Raw genomic sequence first — 15,671 nt, 5'->3', positions numbered from 1 at the left:
TGGGGCATATGTGATAGGAACATCCAGAATTAAAAACCTATTCACTGGAATGGTTTTCTGGTGATGAGACCATGAATGAAGAGTCTTGTTCATCTTCATCTCGTGCAATGTTCATAGTTGGTTCATCCTTGTCCTTGTTGCCTTTATTTGGACAATCTTTCTTCCAGTATGGGTATCTTAAATAAATATCAGATATGCTTGGGTCTTCTTCTTTTTTTTCTTTGTGAGCGTACAATGCACAATGGTAGGCAACCTATATTTCTTTTATTATTAAGCAAACAATAATTCACCTAATGGTTTGATCATCTAAAATCTTGCCATTATAATGATAGCTGAAAAAAATAAAGGGTTGGTATAATAATTTAATTTTTAATTCATTGACATCTAAAAATACTATAAAAAACTTTTATAAACCACTTATCTACTCCAAAACATCCTTAAACCATTCAAAAGACAAAAAAAAACAAGTAAATCGAAAAAATCTAAAAGAACTTGAATCTATTTTTTCAGGTAAGATGAATGACAAAGAACACTTAAATGTAACTTTTCTCATCGAAAGAAACCCGTTTATACCAAGAATGATTTTTTCATGGTCATAATCTTGGCAATCAGAAACTTTTTTATTTTATCATTATTTTTCAATGTTTCTCTTTCTCTCATCTCTCAAACCAGAGATCAAGATGAAAAAAAATTATTGGACCATAACTTCCAATCCCTAAATTAGAGGGATCAAAAAGTAACTTTGAGAAAATCAAAAGGCAAAATTTAACACAAAAACCAAGACTCTTTTATTCTTCTTCCATTTGTTTTCTTAACTTTTAATCTTGTGAAACTAATAAAATCACATAAATTCCAATAAAATTAAAAATCAATTTAATGACAAGAAGTCTTGTCAAGAATATAATAGTCTCGTGAAAAAGCAAGAAAGAATAAGTTATAAAGATTGATTCCAATAAACGCAGTGTGAAACAATTAAATAAAAAATTGAAGAGCATTAAAAAAAAACATTTATTAGCCCAAATCACAAATTCCACTAAAAAATTCACCTTTCTCACCTTTGATTTCTGGGTCGCCGGTCCTCGTCTTATTTGGTTTTGGTATCTGTCATTGTTTTTTCTTTTTTCTTTGTTTTTTTTTTTTTTGGGAGGGGGGGATTTATAGCGCGGGTTAAACGAGAATTATTTGCTGCTTATTACTTTGTAATAAATTAATTAATTCTCAAAAAATAGTAAATTAAACTTGCCTTCAATTAGGATTTCTGTTCTTCAATTTTGAACCTTTTCTTTTAATCCCACAAGTAGTATTTACTATTTAGTTTACTACTACATTATATTTATATTTAGTATCAAGTTTTTCTTTAAAAAATCTTAATATATTTTTATGTTCTTTTTTTTTATATTCTACTTTTTACAACTTTTTCTTAAAAAAACATTATTTTCTACTTTTTTAAGTTTTTCTTTAAAAAAATAATTACTTTTTTTTATCCAATCTTAAACAATTCATTCATAATTGAATTCATATATTTATAAGAATTTAATTTTTGTAATTGATTATTAAATCTCATTCCAAATTTATAGTGTAAAGATTAAACTGAATTATTAAAAAAAATCAATAGTAGGTCTTGCTTGTAGGAATTAACTAGTTAGGTGGTCCGCTCTACGCCGCGCAGGCTCATCTTTAACTTCCAAAAAAAATTGAGAGTAGAACTCAAGCCTATTTGGGTCCTGCCAAGCTAGGTTCAAAGCATATTTGGATCCTGTTGCGGCCAGGATCCAAGGCTATTTTGGGTCCTGCCCAACCTGGCCTAAGTCTAGTCTTGGGCCAGGCCATGCAGGACCCAAGGTTATTTGGGTTGTGTAATGGTAAGATTCAAGTTTATTTTTGGGTCCTGCAACTAATAATTTGTATGTAATTTGTAAATGAAATTAAATGTTATTTGATAAAATTATTATTACAATACATTTGGTAAAATTAGAAAATAATATGATATTTTTTTTCAAATTCATCAACTATTTTATTAATAATATTAATTACAACAAAATATACTCTTATAAATTTTACTGAAAATAATAATATTTATAATACAAATCATAATATTTTTAGTATTAATATTATTAATTATTATAAAAATAATATTATTTATAACTCCAAAAATAATAATATTTTTGAGATTAATACTATTAATTATACTAAAAAAATATATTAAGAAAAAAATATAATAATAATATAATATTAATTATACCAAAAAATAATATTAAAAGAACAATTAATAATAGTTTTGAGATCAACACTATTAATTAGACTAAAAAAATAATAATTGTTTTAACACCAATACTATCAATTATACCAAAAAAATGTATTAAGAAAAAATATAATAATTCTTTTAATATTAATTATACTAAAAAAATAATATCAACAAAACAAACAATAATATTTTTACTATTAATACTCTAAAAATTAATTATACCCAAAAAAGAATATTAAGAAAACTAATATGATATTTTTAATATTAATACTTGTAATTATACTAAAAGTGTAGGCAGCCCAAGAACCACGTGACGCTTGGGCTGCACTCAAGAGGACCTGCCTTTGTGCGTGGCAGCGCTTGGGGTGCCTGCGGCCAGGACCCAATGCTATTTTGGATCCTGCCCTGCCTGGCCCAAGGCTAGCCTTGGGCCATGCCTAGCAGTGCCCACGCCATAGCGCCACCTGGCACGTGGACTGCAGCGCAGAGGAAGCAGGCCAAGTGCCACATGGTGCTTGAGCTGTCCGCCCTCAAGAGAGAACTCAAATGCCACGTGTCCCAACATGATTTTTTTTTATAGTAATAACAGTTTTTTAAATTTTATTAATGATGATAATAATATTTATACTCTTATAAATTTTAATGAAAATAATAATATGTATAATATAAATAATAATATTTTTAGTAGCAATAATATGAATTATTATAAAAATAATATTATTTATAACACCAAATATAATAATATTTTAGAGATAAATACTATTAATTATACTAAAAAATAATATTAATAGAACAAATAATAATAGTTTTGAGAACAATACTATTCATTAGACTAAAAAAAATAATATTTTTAATACCAACACTATCAATTATACTAAAAAAGTATATTAAGAAATAATATAATAATTCTTTTAATATTAATTATACTAAAAAAATAATATCAACAAAACAAACAATAAATTTTTACCATTAATACTCTAAACATTAATTATACTAAAAAAGAATATTTTTAATACAATTATACTAAAAGTATAGGCAGCCCAAGCACCACATGGCGCTTCAACTGCACTCAAGAGAAAGGAAAGCTAGTGCCACGCGGCGCTAAGGCGGCTTGCCTGGGGGCGTGGCAGCACTTGGTCTGCCCGCGGCCAAGACCCAATGCTATTTTGGATCCTGCCTTGCCAGGTCCAAGGCTAGCCTTAGGCCATGCCTGACAGTGCCCACGCCAAAGCACCGCGTGGCGCTTGGACTGCAGCGCAGAGGAAGCAGGCCAAGTGCCACGTGTACCAACGTGGTTTTTTTCATGATAATAACAATTTTTTAAAATTTATTAATAATGATAATAATATTTATACTTTTATAAATTTTAATGAAAATAATAATATTTGTTATACAAATAATAATATTTTTCGTAGGAATAATATGAATTATTATAAAAATAATATTATTTATAACACCAAATATAATAATATTTTAGAGATTAATACTATTAATTATACTAAAAAATAATATTAATAGAACAAATAATAAAAGTTTTGAAATCAATACTATTAATTAGACTAAAAAAATAATAATATTTTTAATACAAATACTATCAATTATACTAAAATAATATATATTAAGAAATAATATAATAATACTTTTAATATTAATTATACTAAATAAATAATATTAACAAAACAAACAATAATATATTTGGTTAGTGAACAGACCAAGAAAAAGGAAATCAAGCACCACGTGCGCTCTTGATCTGCCCAGTGCCTAAGGCCGGGCCAACCAAACGTCAGGTGGCGACGCGCGTGGCGCCCTGGTCTGCCCCCAGCCCCAAGGCCAGGCAGACCGAGCGCCAGGGGACAGCAACCCCAGGAGCTTGCCTCTAGGCTGATGCCCTTGCCCTCCAGCCCAACCACACCCCTGCCAAACAATGCGGTTCACAGTGAAAGCTATCACAGTCCACAACAAAAGCACTCACAATGCATCCACAGTGTAGCAAGTGCAATCCACAGTGAACAATATTCCGCGCTATAGTGAAACACTGATAAGTTTTAGTTATAATTAATAGTGTTTTTATTTTTGTGCAGCATATTCAATATGGTTTTATCTAATTGCTTTGGTTAGTTTATAAATTTATTTTGTTGGTTTCAACATTAATTTATTTAAAATCAATTTTCTTATCTAAATTTATTTTGAGAGTTTTAAATAATAAATTCTATGATGTTGAATTTATAATCATAATATTTACCACGTAAAAAAAATAAGAATTAGAAATAAATATTAAAGAGGGAATTTTTTAAAATAATATTATTATTTTTTATAGAAATGATTTTTTTTTGTTTTTTTTATATTTCTATTTCTCTTCTATACTATAAATATTAATAGATATAATAACTTGAACTTTTACTAGGAAATGCAAATCTAGAATATAAAAAAAATTAATTATTAGTATTATTATTATTATTATTATGGACCTGTTGATAAACTAGCACGAAATCCAGAAATGGATAATGCTCGTAAGCCCAACACAAAGCAATACCCAATGGAGTCCAGCTAAAGAAGTAGAAAGGGCCGAAGGGAATCTTTTTATAAGGAAGCTGCTACATTTTCAAACAAGAAGTAGAACCCTTCGGTTATAGTCGTCAAGAAACAGAAGGACAACAATGGACGAAGTTCAAGAAAGAGAGAAAAAAGAAGAATTCGATGCATCAGAGATTGAATACGTTAGCTATGGTGGTGAGCATCACCTACCATTAATCATGAATCTTGTCGATCAAGAACTTAGTGAGCCTTACTCCATCTTCACCTACCGTTACTTTGTTTATCTTTGGCCACAACTTTCTTTCTTGGTAAGTGTGATTCTTTTCTTCTTTTATGTTGTTGGGATTTTTTTTTGGTGTTGTAACTGTGTTTTTGTTGGTGGGTTTCAATTTCAGGCGTTTCACAAAGGCAAATGTGTAGGGACTGTTGTTTGTAAGATGGGGGATCATCGGAATTCAACTTTTAGAGGTTACATTGCTATGTTAGTTGTCATCAAACCTTATCGAGGAAGAGGCATTGGTAATGGCTTCTTTTTTTTTCATTTTGGGATTTTGTGCACAGTTTTAGGTTGTGTTGGATTATATATGTGTATCTTGGATTGGTTTTTAATGTACTATTATTGGAAACAAGAAAGGAAAGGGGGTGAGGGTTTTCAAGAAATTGGACATGCATTGTTAACATTAATGGTAGAAATATGGATGTTTGGAATGATTATGTGTATAAACTGGCTGCATTTGATTTGAACTCAAGGTCCATTCTTTGTTTTCCTACACTTGGGATGGCATTTACAAAGGATTGGATGTGGGCTTTGATAGTTTTTAGGCTTTGTGTTGATATATCATGTTTTTCTCGTTAATTGTATTGTGTATGGGTACGTTGTAATTTCCAGTGAAATTCTCTCCGTACTGCAGCTACTGAACTTGTTACCAGATCTATTCAAGTGATGATGGAATCTGGATGCGAAGAGGTTTGTCAAGTTTTAGTTGGTGTACCTTTTGGTTTGTACTCATCTAAATGTAGCATTATTCATACAACTATATCACAAAGGAAGTATGGATTTTTTATCCTCAAGCTTTATTTGTACTTTCCATGGTACCGAATGAGCATATAGGAGAGTAGAAATAACTACATTTCCTAAGCATTACCACCAAACGTTGGAGCTCTGTTTGGGGCTTGAAACAGCATGGGAAACAAAGGAGAATTATGAAACTGCTTAAGTGGTTACCTTCACTGCCAATTATAGGAGAGTAGAAATAGTTTTCCTTTCTACTCCATTGTGCTCTTTGATCTCAAACCAAAGGGAAAAATAAGCTTTCCTCTCGAGTTTGACTGGCAACTTGGCATGTGTGTAAATGGTGATGCCGTATCTTTTATTCACACCTCCAAAAACCTTTTCTTCTGAAATTTCTTGGTGTTTGTGCATTACTCTGTAGTAACACCATGTCTCTTAGACACTTCATGCTTCATGTGTTATTTCAATTCCATCTCTCCTCTTAGTTACCTCATACTGCATGTGTTATTTCAATTCCATCTCTCCTCTTGCTTTAATCTTTATTAGGGTTAAGTGAGCCAGTCCTTTGGAGGTATCCCTGCACATGGATAGTAGTCCATGCAAAAAATGAATTATGTTGTTAATGTGCTGCCAGGTTATGCTCCCTGCTAGAAGTCCAAAATATTACATTTCATGGGTGATGATTTTGACTTGCATTGACTGATTGCACCTACGTGACCAATTTAGGACTTGTAGCTGATACATTGGTATGGTTAAATTGAACTGTCCCAGAAATTTTCATTTCATTATCTCGAGGTTGAAATTGTGAGAAAAAAAATTAAAAGAATGATTCCATGGAAAAAAAAAAAAAAAACGAGATCAATGGAAATTTACTGCTGAGAAAGGAATATGGTTTCATTCAATGTAAACGCAACTCCATGCTTTGCTGCAGTATCATAGTTCTGAACGAACTTAAATATTGTCCCAAGAAGCCAATAATTTGTGAGGCCTTGGCTTTGCTGATATTCCTTGTGTTTTTGAATGATGCGTTAATTCTATTTCTAGTTATTTCACCTTGATGCATGAATTTGCTCTCATTTCTCATATCAGGCAAAGAACATAGAATGAAAAGGTGGGAGAGAATATAGAATCCGAATAAACTGCTATGACTTTAATGTAGGATATCAGAACAGCTCAAATGAACTGCATGATTATTTGACTGTTTTTCCACCTTAACTGGTGATAAGTGGTCCACTCTGGAACACAAGCATGCCACATTAAAGAATATGGTCCATTAAATAACTAACTACATTTCCCCCTATTTGCTTATGATTCAAGCATATCACTTTCTTTACTATAGGGAAGGTGAAATGCTAGTTGTTGATCTTTTATTGTGTTGTGTTTTTCTCTTTCCTCTTCGAAGGTAACATTGGAAGCAGAAGTTACAAATAAAGGAGCACTTGCACTATATGGCCGTCTTGGTTTTATTAGAGCAAAACGACTCTTTCACTATTACTTGAATGGAGTTGATGCCTTTCGTCTGAAGCTGCTATTTCCCCAGCCAGAGTTATACCCCTCTTTGCCTACGATGGCTGATAGAGACGATACACACGAGCATGATGATTGCTAGCCAATGGATGAGCTTTCCGAGCCCCGAGCTCCACAGAGGCTTGGAACAAGTGGGCTTTCTACCATTCATTGCACAGTCTCTACGAACTACAAGGATGGTTTGATATTTGCTCTTTAGAGAGGCAGCACTGCCTCGTAATCTACACAGGAACTCGCACAAACGTGGGTTCTTGGTCAAGTCAATTTTGTTCACTGAAGTTGATGTACATGTTTTATTGGCGTTGTCCAATAGAAATGTATCAACATACGAGGCCGAAGCGCTCATACTGTAATACTTGCACATTATAGATGTGGCAGCTATGACCAAAACAGCCAATCTCTCTCTGTTCACTCTCAAAATATTTGATTTAGGCAAAGATCAAGTCTAATAAACCAAAAATGTTTCAGCAATGGTTTGGTACAAAGGGTATGGCGGTGACTTGAGACATTAGTGGGTTACTTACCATAACAGCCAATGAAACACAGTCAAACCAAGAAAATCCCTACTGTTAAAATAATGTACTAAATCATAGACTAAATCTAGATAGGTGCTGAGGGACTAAATTAAAAACCAAAATAAATAGCAATCAAAATAAAAATGACTAAATCTAGCATAAAAGCTAAATGAAAGAAAATGAGGGACTAAATTAAAAATAAAAAATTAAGAAAATGATAAAAATAAATAGCAATAAAAAATAGGGATTAAAATTGAATAAAATTAAATTAAATAATGATAGGTAAATTTGAAAAAAAAAAATCTAGAAAAGGATAAAAACAAAAAAATAGCAATAAAAAAAATAAGGATTAAGATCGATATAAAAAATTAAATAATATAAATTCTTATGGATGAAATTGCAAAACAATTAAAGATCAAAATGGATTAAAAGCAAAAACAAATGAAAATTAAAAGAATGAGGATAAAAATTAATAGAAACATAAATTGGAAGACATAATGGATTTTTAAAAAAATTAGCGTCAATTTCTAGACTATGAGAGAAAAAAAAGATAGGAAAAGAAAAATGTTCATAGTAGCTCAACCGCACTTCATTCGTGAACAAGCATCCCACCACCGCAAAGAAAATAATCCACCATTTCAAACATTGTCGTTAACACAAACTTTTAACTATTGGTAGAGGAGGCACACACCACCCAAAAAGCATAGGCGGCTTTCACTTGTTAATATGTGCGTGACACATATCAATCATTTTTAAATTTTTTTTTATATATATGATTAAAGATTTAATTGCTCTTCATCCAAATATATATTTACAAAATAATTGTGTTGAAAAGATCTAAATGCCCCTAAACACAAGTTCTATCATTTTTTATTTTAAGAGAAATATGATCTTTTTACTATGCATTTAATGAAATTACAAAAAGACCATAAAACTATTCTTTCTAATTTTAAATTTTCTTACTTTTAAAAGTGTTTAAATCATTACACTGTTTATTTAGAACGCAAACTAACTAACTTGTCCCTATTAAAAATAATAATAACTAATAAATCCCATTGAAACACCTTTCTACACCTGAGACAAAGTGAAACAAGTTTTTTTTCCAAAAGAAAATAACAATTTCAATGGAAATCAAAGTGAAATGAGAATGCACGGTCAAAAAGTCTGGAGCTCTTTTTTTTTTTTTTTAATTATAGATATTCAGTTCAGTTTGCGCGTGCCTCGACTAATCTTTTAATGCTCTGAAGTTAACGATTAAATAAGCTTTCAATAATCCTAAAGCTTGTGACATTTAAGTTAATAATTTCTGGATAGCAAATCCAGAATTTAATATGTTGAGCTAAACCCTCATAAATAATTATGATTTGTTGTGTACATGTGGCTTTGTATTTGAAACTTTTGGAGACTGTTTGTTATTGAAGCCACACTATTGTTTTGTAAAGGAATGATTTTTTTTAAATTTGAAAATTAATATATTAATATCAAAAATAAATTTTAAAAAACAAAATAAAAAAAACAACCGAATAATGCAAAGCTAAACAGACTAGTTAAGACTTTACGTTTCTCTAACATAAAGCATGTGGTTGCATTGTTTAACCTCCATGCTTTAGGTATTCTTTTTCATTTTGTTCAATTCTGTCTGCCTATCTTCTTCTTCGATGACCTCAGGTTATACTCAACCGAATGCTTATACCGTTTATATAACAACCGGCGGCATCGCCCGGCAATTCACCGGTATGTACTGTAACTCAAAACATTCAATTCGGAACAGAGAACGCAAATCCTTTATCAAATGAAAACTTCATCAAAGGAAGAAGGATATTAAGGGAAGACTAATGCCAATGAAACACAGTCAAACCAAGAAAATCCCTACTGTTAAAATAATGTCCATGCGTCTCTCTCTAATGGCTGCAGGATATATAACATTTGATTTGCGTTGGATGGTAGGTGGGTTGCTCAATTGAGTCAGCTGCTTGCCTGTTCTAGTCAAAAGGCTTAAGAAAGTAGCAATACTATTTTAAAAGTGTTTTGTTGCTACGACTTCTTGGAAATTATTTTAAAACTATATTCTATTGTGTGGTTGTTGTGTTAATTTACAGGCACCCGCATTGTTAATTTGTTTGAATATTTTAATAACCAGAATTATTTTGATAATTAAGCAATTAACCAAGCATTTGGGATATGATGATATGAGCTACATGAACATTGCACCTCTTCAGTTAAGTTGATCTAATTGGCATTGTCTAATAGAAATGCGTCAACATATTATACCTCATACATGTAACATATTATGAAAAGTTAAAATTAAAATGATTTTAGTATTTTTACTGTAGCCAATTTAATGTTCACCTCTCATTTTATTGTGGATTTCAGTACTAATATTTTTGAAAAGTTTCAATTTGATCTTTAAATTTTTATTTTATACAATTGAGCTCTTTTCAGCTCAAATTAAAAGCTAATTATATATTTTTGTTGGGTGAGGGTTGAATTAAAAGAAAGAGGGCTTCAGTGAAAAATAAGGGTAATATAGGTGACGGCTCTACAATTTATTTGAAAAGTTCATTTTATTAGTCTCTTATTTTTTTAAGTTATTAGGTAACCGGTTTCTATAAATTTTAAACATTACATTTTGATATCATATTTTATTTTTCTTTTTTTTTAGTGGATGAGAGAGATAATATTGTTAGATTTCGACTTAGAAAGAGAGTTGTTATTAGAAATGATTACAACCAGTAAAATGATTAATTTTTGTGTCAAATGATTTCATATGATGAAAAGAGTTAAGATTAAGTGTTTTCTTACCTTGAAAACATCTAAACAAACATAATTGAGCTTTTAAAGATTTTTTGTTTTGGATTGATTATGAGTTTTAAGGTGTTTTTTTTTTGAAGGCCATAAATTGGTTAAACAAAGAGTCCAAGGTTGTTTTTCCTAGATATTTTAGGTTAAAAATAGGTTGAAATAAGTTTTTTGGTTGAAAAAATAAGAACCCTATTCAAAAAATAATTTTTGCATTTATGTTTTCATTAATACCCATTCTTTGTGAATTTTTTTTTTTACTTATTTAGCTTTTTTAAAAAACAATTATTTTTAAATTATATTAAATATTATATAAATATTAAAGATAAATTAAATTTTTATTAATAATAAATATATATTAATGTGAATATAATAAAATCAAGTATAAAAACAGACGATGTGAGAACTTGTTAGAGAATAATATAAATCATATCCTGGAACCTCACCTAATAGCTTAACCCTTGATGACCAAGCGGTCAGGAGTTCGAATCTCACTATCCCTATTTATTTGATAAAAATTAAGCACAAGGTAATGTGAGTCTGTGTAAGTTTCAAGCTCAAAGGACTTTCACTTGAGAGGGTGTGTTAAAGAATAATATAAATTATATCCTGCAACCTCATCTAACAACTTAAATTTTTGGGATGAATTGGTTCTTTGACAGAACTCAATACCATTCCATTTCAGAATCAAAATGGGGAATATTCCCCCCCCGCCTCAAAGGTGCAAGAAAGTTGTTCGCTTAGGCTGTGGCATGTGTATATTGAATTCTTTGTTTCGAATAGATCCATCATCCCGCTTGACGAACTGAGAGATGAAAAAGAAAAAAAAAACCATGATTAATAAACAAGAGAAAAGGACTAATCAATGGTTTAATTTTCAATTTCGAACAACATAGTACATACATTGCAAAAGTCATGATTTTTATCAAGAGAATTTTGATCTTTCTCATTGTAGAGAATTTCCCATTTAACTTCGTAAACACATATCTATATGATATTAATTATATAAAAAAAAATTATAAGATTTGAACTTATAATTTGTCAATAAAAATACTGTTAAGTTTGCACAAGCCCCATTATATTATGCTATTAATTATTAAAAAAATAAAGATTTGAACTCGTAATTTATATGAATTCATTAAAATATAAAAATATCTTAATTTAAAAACTTAATCTATCGTATAAGATTTTAAAATATTATTTATATTATTTTTTAATACTAATAAATATAAATAATCATGTTCTTTGCCACACTCTTGAAACTAGTGAAAACTATTTTTCTGGGCCATCAAACGTGGGAGATTTTTTCCTAGAAAAACAAGATAGGTTATTGTCAATCAAAAGATTAGCGTGAGTTTACACAGCTAGAGCGCATTCTAGTTGACTAATTAATATTGAATTCAAGGCTTTGATTTAGCAAAAATCAAGTTGGTGAGGCATGTGATGCAAATCTTTCCAATCTCGACCAAGCCTAATAAACCAAAAACTATAATATATATAAAAAATAAACCTAACCATCTATACTTTTCCTTCTAAATATTCATACCTCTTCAACTTTATTATACATTTCATGATAATCACTTGAAACTACAAGAGAGGATTACCATACGAGCTGCCAATGAAACACAGTCAAACCAAGAAAAATCCCAAATGGCATACAATGTCCATGCATTTCTCCATAGACTGCGCAGGATATATAACATATGATTTCCATGCATGGTAGGTTAAGGTTTGCTCAATTGAGTCAAATTCCCATGCAAGTCAAAAGGCAAGGAAGTAAGTAGTGATACTTGAAAAAATGTTTTGTTAATTACTACTACAATCTTGGAGGCTGCAACACGATTTTAACTAAGAAAATTGATCGAGTAATTAATTATCTAGCTAGTCTTAAAACCTTATATTATATTGGGTCATTTTCGTATTATACAAGCACACGTACGTCTAGTTAACTTGTTTGAATTTCATTTGGTCTCCGATATTTTTCTCCCAAAGTTTGTAAGCTTATCATTTTAATAATCAAAATTACTTAATTTGATAATTAGTCAACCACACATTTTGAATATCGTTAATTAAATGATGATGTGAGCTCCAATTGCATTTATTTATACGATCTTGATGTGAACGGTGTGATTGAGATTCTTTAATATACTTGGACATGAGATTCTTTATATATATAACCAATTTTTTTTTAATTAATGTGGATGTTCGAGTCAACTTGCACGCATCTCGACTAATCTCACGAGCCCTGAAGTTAACGATCATGTAAGGCTCTAGTGATTATCATATTAACAATCACAGTACTCGAATATGAAATTATATGGGAGCAAACCCCTTGATTCCAAAATATAACTAATATTCTTATTTGATATAGTAATGGATTTCTTTGAGTAGTCTACATATTAATTGAGATTAGATTATTTTTTTCTCGAGTGATCTTAATTTTGTATCTCCTACATTTGTTTGATGCGATAAATTTCATAAATATTTTTGAATACTAACATTAAATTTTGAATATAAAAAGTCAAGAAATAAAACAAATACCTTTTAAAATGACGAAGTGAGCTAGATATGTGGAATGTGCATCTTTAGAATTCAACTTATCATGTTGTTGAACAAGGAAGAATCTAATGTTTTGGAACCACCTATGTGAACTTGGCATATATCAATATATCTTCTTGAATTAAAGGAGTTGACCAGATTGATTGTTAAGAGGTATTTTTTTCCTTAGATTTAAGTTTTAAGGCTAACATCCAGGAGAATTTATTAAATTCTTTTGAGAATATTAGGCTAATATAGGAAATATGTCTTTAAAAATCACTAAAAAATTAATTTTAGTTTACATGCAAGTTATCCATCGGAAAAGATATAAGTTATTTGTGTAAATTAGGGAAATTTCTCATATATTATAACTAGATTATTTCTCACGTTATGATGTGAATCAAATTAAATTTTTTTAATACAAAAAAAATATTTAAGCTATGAAGAACTATTTAACATTATTATTAAATCTGGTTTAGTGTGTCAAATTTGAAAATTCCTGACAAAACTCCTTATCTAGTTATATTTCAAATTAAATCATGTAAAATTGTTCTAATGTGACTCAATCAACTTAGTGAACATAAAGGCTAAAAAATAAAAGAAAAAATAATGACCAAAATAAAAGTAGAGAGAGAGATCAGGTGCACGAGTCTAAAAACAATATGGATAATTAGTAAAAACATAGTTTGGCTTTTTTAAAAAATTCAAGATAACTTTTTTAAAAAAAACAATCAAACAGTGATATATTGAATCGATCCGAGTTAACTCGTCAAACTTGTGACCAGAATCATGAACTCTACTAAATCTAATAGCAATTAATTATGTGATAAAAAATATGAAGACCAATTCAAAACCAACTAAATATTGAATGAAAAAAATGAATTAAAAAAAAAACAATACAGCAAAAACTCAATGTTAAAGGATGAAATTTGAGAGAAAAAAAAATACAAGACATGTGCGTGAACTTGGATTATAACACCGAAAAAACAAATCTTAGCTTTGTAAAGATATCTTAAGCCTTTAACTCAGGAAAACAAAATGAATTGTTTTTCTACATTTAGTATAAGTAATCCATATTATCATTTTAATCTCATGGTTTAATTCAATTCGTTATTTAACACATTCATATACATTACAAATATCATACATTATGATTGATGTTTCTAGTTTTTTATCAAAATTTCAGTAGAGTCGTTTTTGTCCAGGTAACCAAATAGTTTTTCTCTTCTTCTAAAAACCTGCATAACGATCAATGAGAGTTTCAAATCCCACACATAACAATTCATATCCAGATATTGGGCCTCAGACCATTCAATCAATCAATCAATTCATAACAATTCACACCTATTAAAGTTCATTGGGTACATTTAAACAATTTAAACTTAACTTTTCATCAAGATAGCATTTCATTACAAGAACAACATTATAAATACTTATTCATATTACAATCCCCGTTCATTTGAATTACAATATACTACTAAGAACTCACTTAATATTGTAACTAAGAAAATTAGAATCTTGTCTTAGCATGTGATATTCCAGATCATAAACATGAAAAACATAGAAATTTAAATAAAATATTTATTACAACACAATTAAAGTATGTTAAATACAATATGTATATGATTTTTCATGGAACAAACCTCCATAATTTCTTTTGATAATAATAGAATCGACTCATTTGTCATAATCTCTACTAATTTCGAGTATTGTATAGTCACCTCGTCAAAGTAATTCCAAGCTTTATCTTCTCATATAAAATTTATATCTTGTTCATAAATCCATCTTGGAAACTTCATCTATCGAAGCTCACCATAAGGTTTTATTAATGGTAAAGGCCTATTCCACGTATCCTACCCTATGCTATTAATTTATCAAAGGTAAATTATTATTTGTACTCTTTGCTCTATATGTTCCTTAAGGAATCAAATTCTTTACTAGTATTGCCCTACAATTTTAAATAAATATAATTAATGATTTATTGATTTCTATTTTCCATAATGAATCTTTAAGATTGATTTAACTTGATTTGGTTTTAGCAACATAACATTAGTCGTTCATCTTACAACAAACTTTTATGTACACATGTCTTAACATGCATCAATACACTTATTTGTCCATTGGATTGACCATCATATTGCTTGAAATATACAATCATAGATGTCCATGCTCTTGTCCTATTGGGCCACAAGACAATTTTCAAATCTCTTATCATGTTGTACTCGAATCAGTATATACTTATGCCCCTTTACATCATCAAACAACCACCATTTTCTTCATGAATACACCATCAAAACCGCATTCATTCAACTACACCACATTATACAAACCAATTCTTTATTATAACCCGTTTCACTATCATTACAATCCTTAAAGTTCTCATGCATATGTTGTCCAAAACAACATTTGAAATGCATTCCATTGTTGTTCCCCTAATAACTCTTTCCTCATATAATACATTGTCAAAACAGCCTACAAATTACGCTTCGATGCAGTCCAA

The 15,671-nt window shown here is 29.9% G+C and overlaps 1 protein-coding gene across 1 annotated transcript; it reads left to right on the top strand.

Annotated features, from left to right (window-relative positions):
- The first annotated feature begins 4,829 nt into the window (after positions 1–4,829).
- Positions 4,830–7,790, top strand: LOC133694228 (N-alpha-acetyltransferase MAK3-like). The gene is made up of 4 exons (XM_062115699.1): positions 4,830–5,088; positions 5,176–5,299; positions 5,692–5,747; positions 7,195–7,790. The coding sequence occupies exons 1-4, from the start codon at positions 4,903–4,905 to the stop codon at positions 7,399–7,401; spliced, it is 573 nt and encodes a 190-aa protein (XP_061971683.1). The 5' UTR covers positions 4,830–4,902; the 3' UTR covers positions 7,402–7,790.
- The last annotated feature ends 7,881 nt before the right edge of the window (positions 7,791–15,671 follow it).

This window comes from Populus nigra, chromosome 1 (genome assembly GCF_951802175.1).
Source record: "Populus nigra chromosome 1, ddPopNigr1.1, whole genome shotgun sequence".
In the NCBI taxonomy this organism is placed as follows: Eukaryota; Viridiplantae; Streptophyta; class Magnoliopsida; order Malpighiales; family Salicaceae; genus Populus; species Populus nigra.
The sequence above is the reverse complement of the archived record's forward strand: the minus strand, read 5'-3'. Positions and strand labels throughout refer to the sequence as shown.

Coding starts and splice junctions, on each gene's coding strand:
- LOC133694228 (XM_062115699.1), top strand. CDS start 4,903: ATGGACGAAGTTCAAGAAAGAGAGAAAAAAGAAGAATTCGATGCATCA. Junction 5,089..5,175: donor GGCCACAACTTTCTTTCTTG/GTAAGTGTGATT, acceptor TTTCAATTTCAG/GCGTTTCACAAAGGCAAATG. Junction 5,748..7,194: donor TGGAATCTGGATGCGAAGAG/GTTTGTCAAGTT, acceptor TCCTCTTCGAAG/GTAACATTGGAAGCAGAAGT.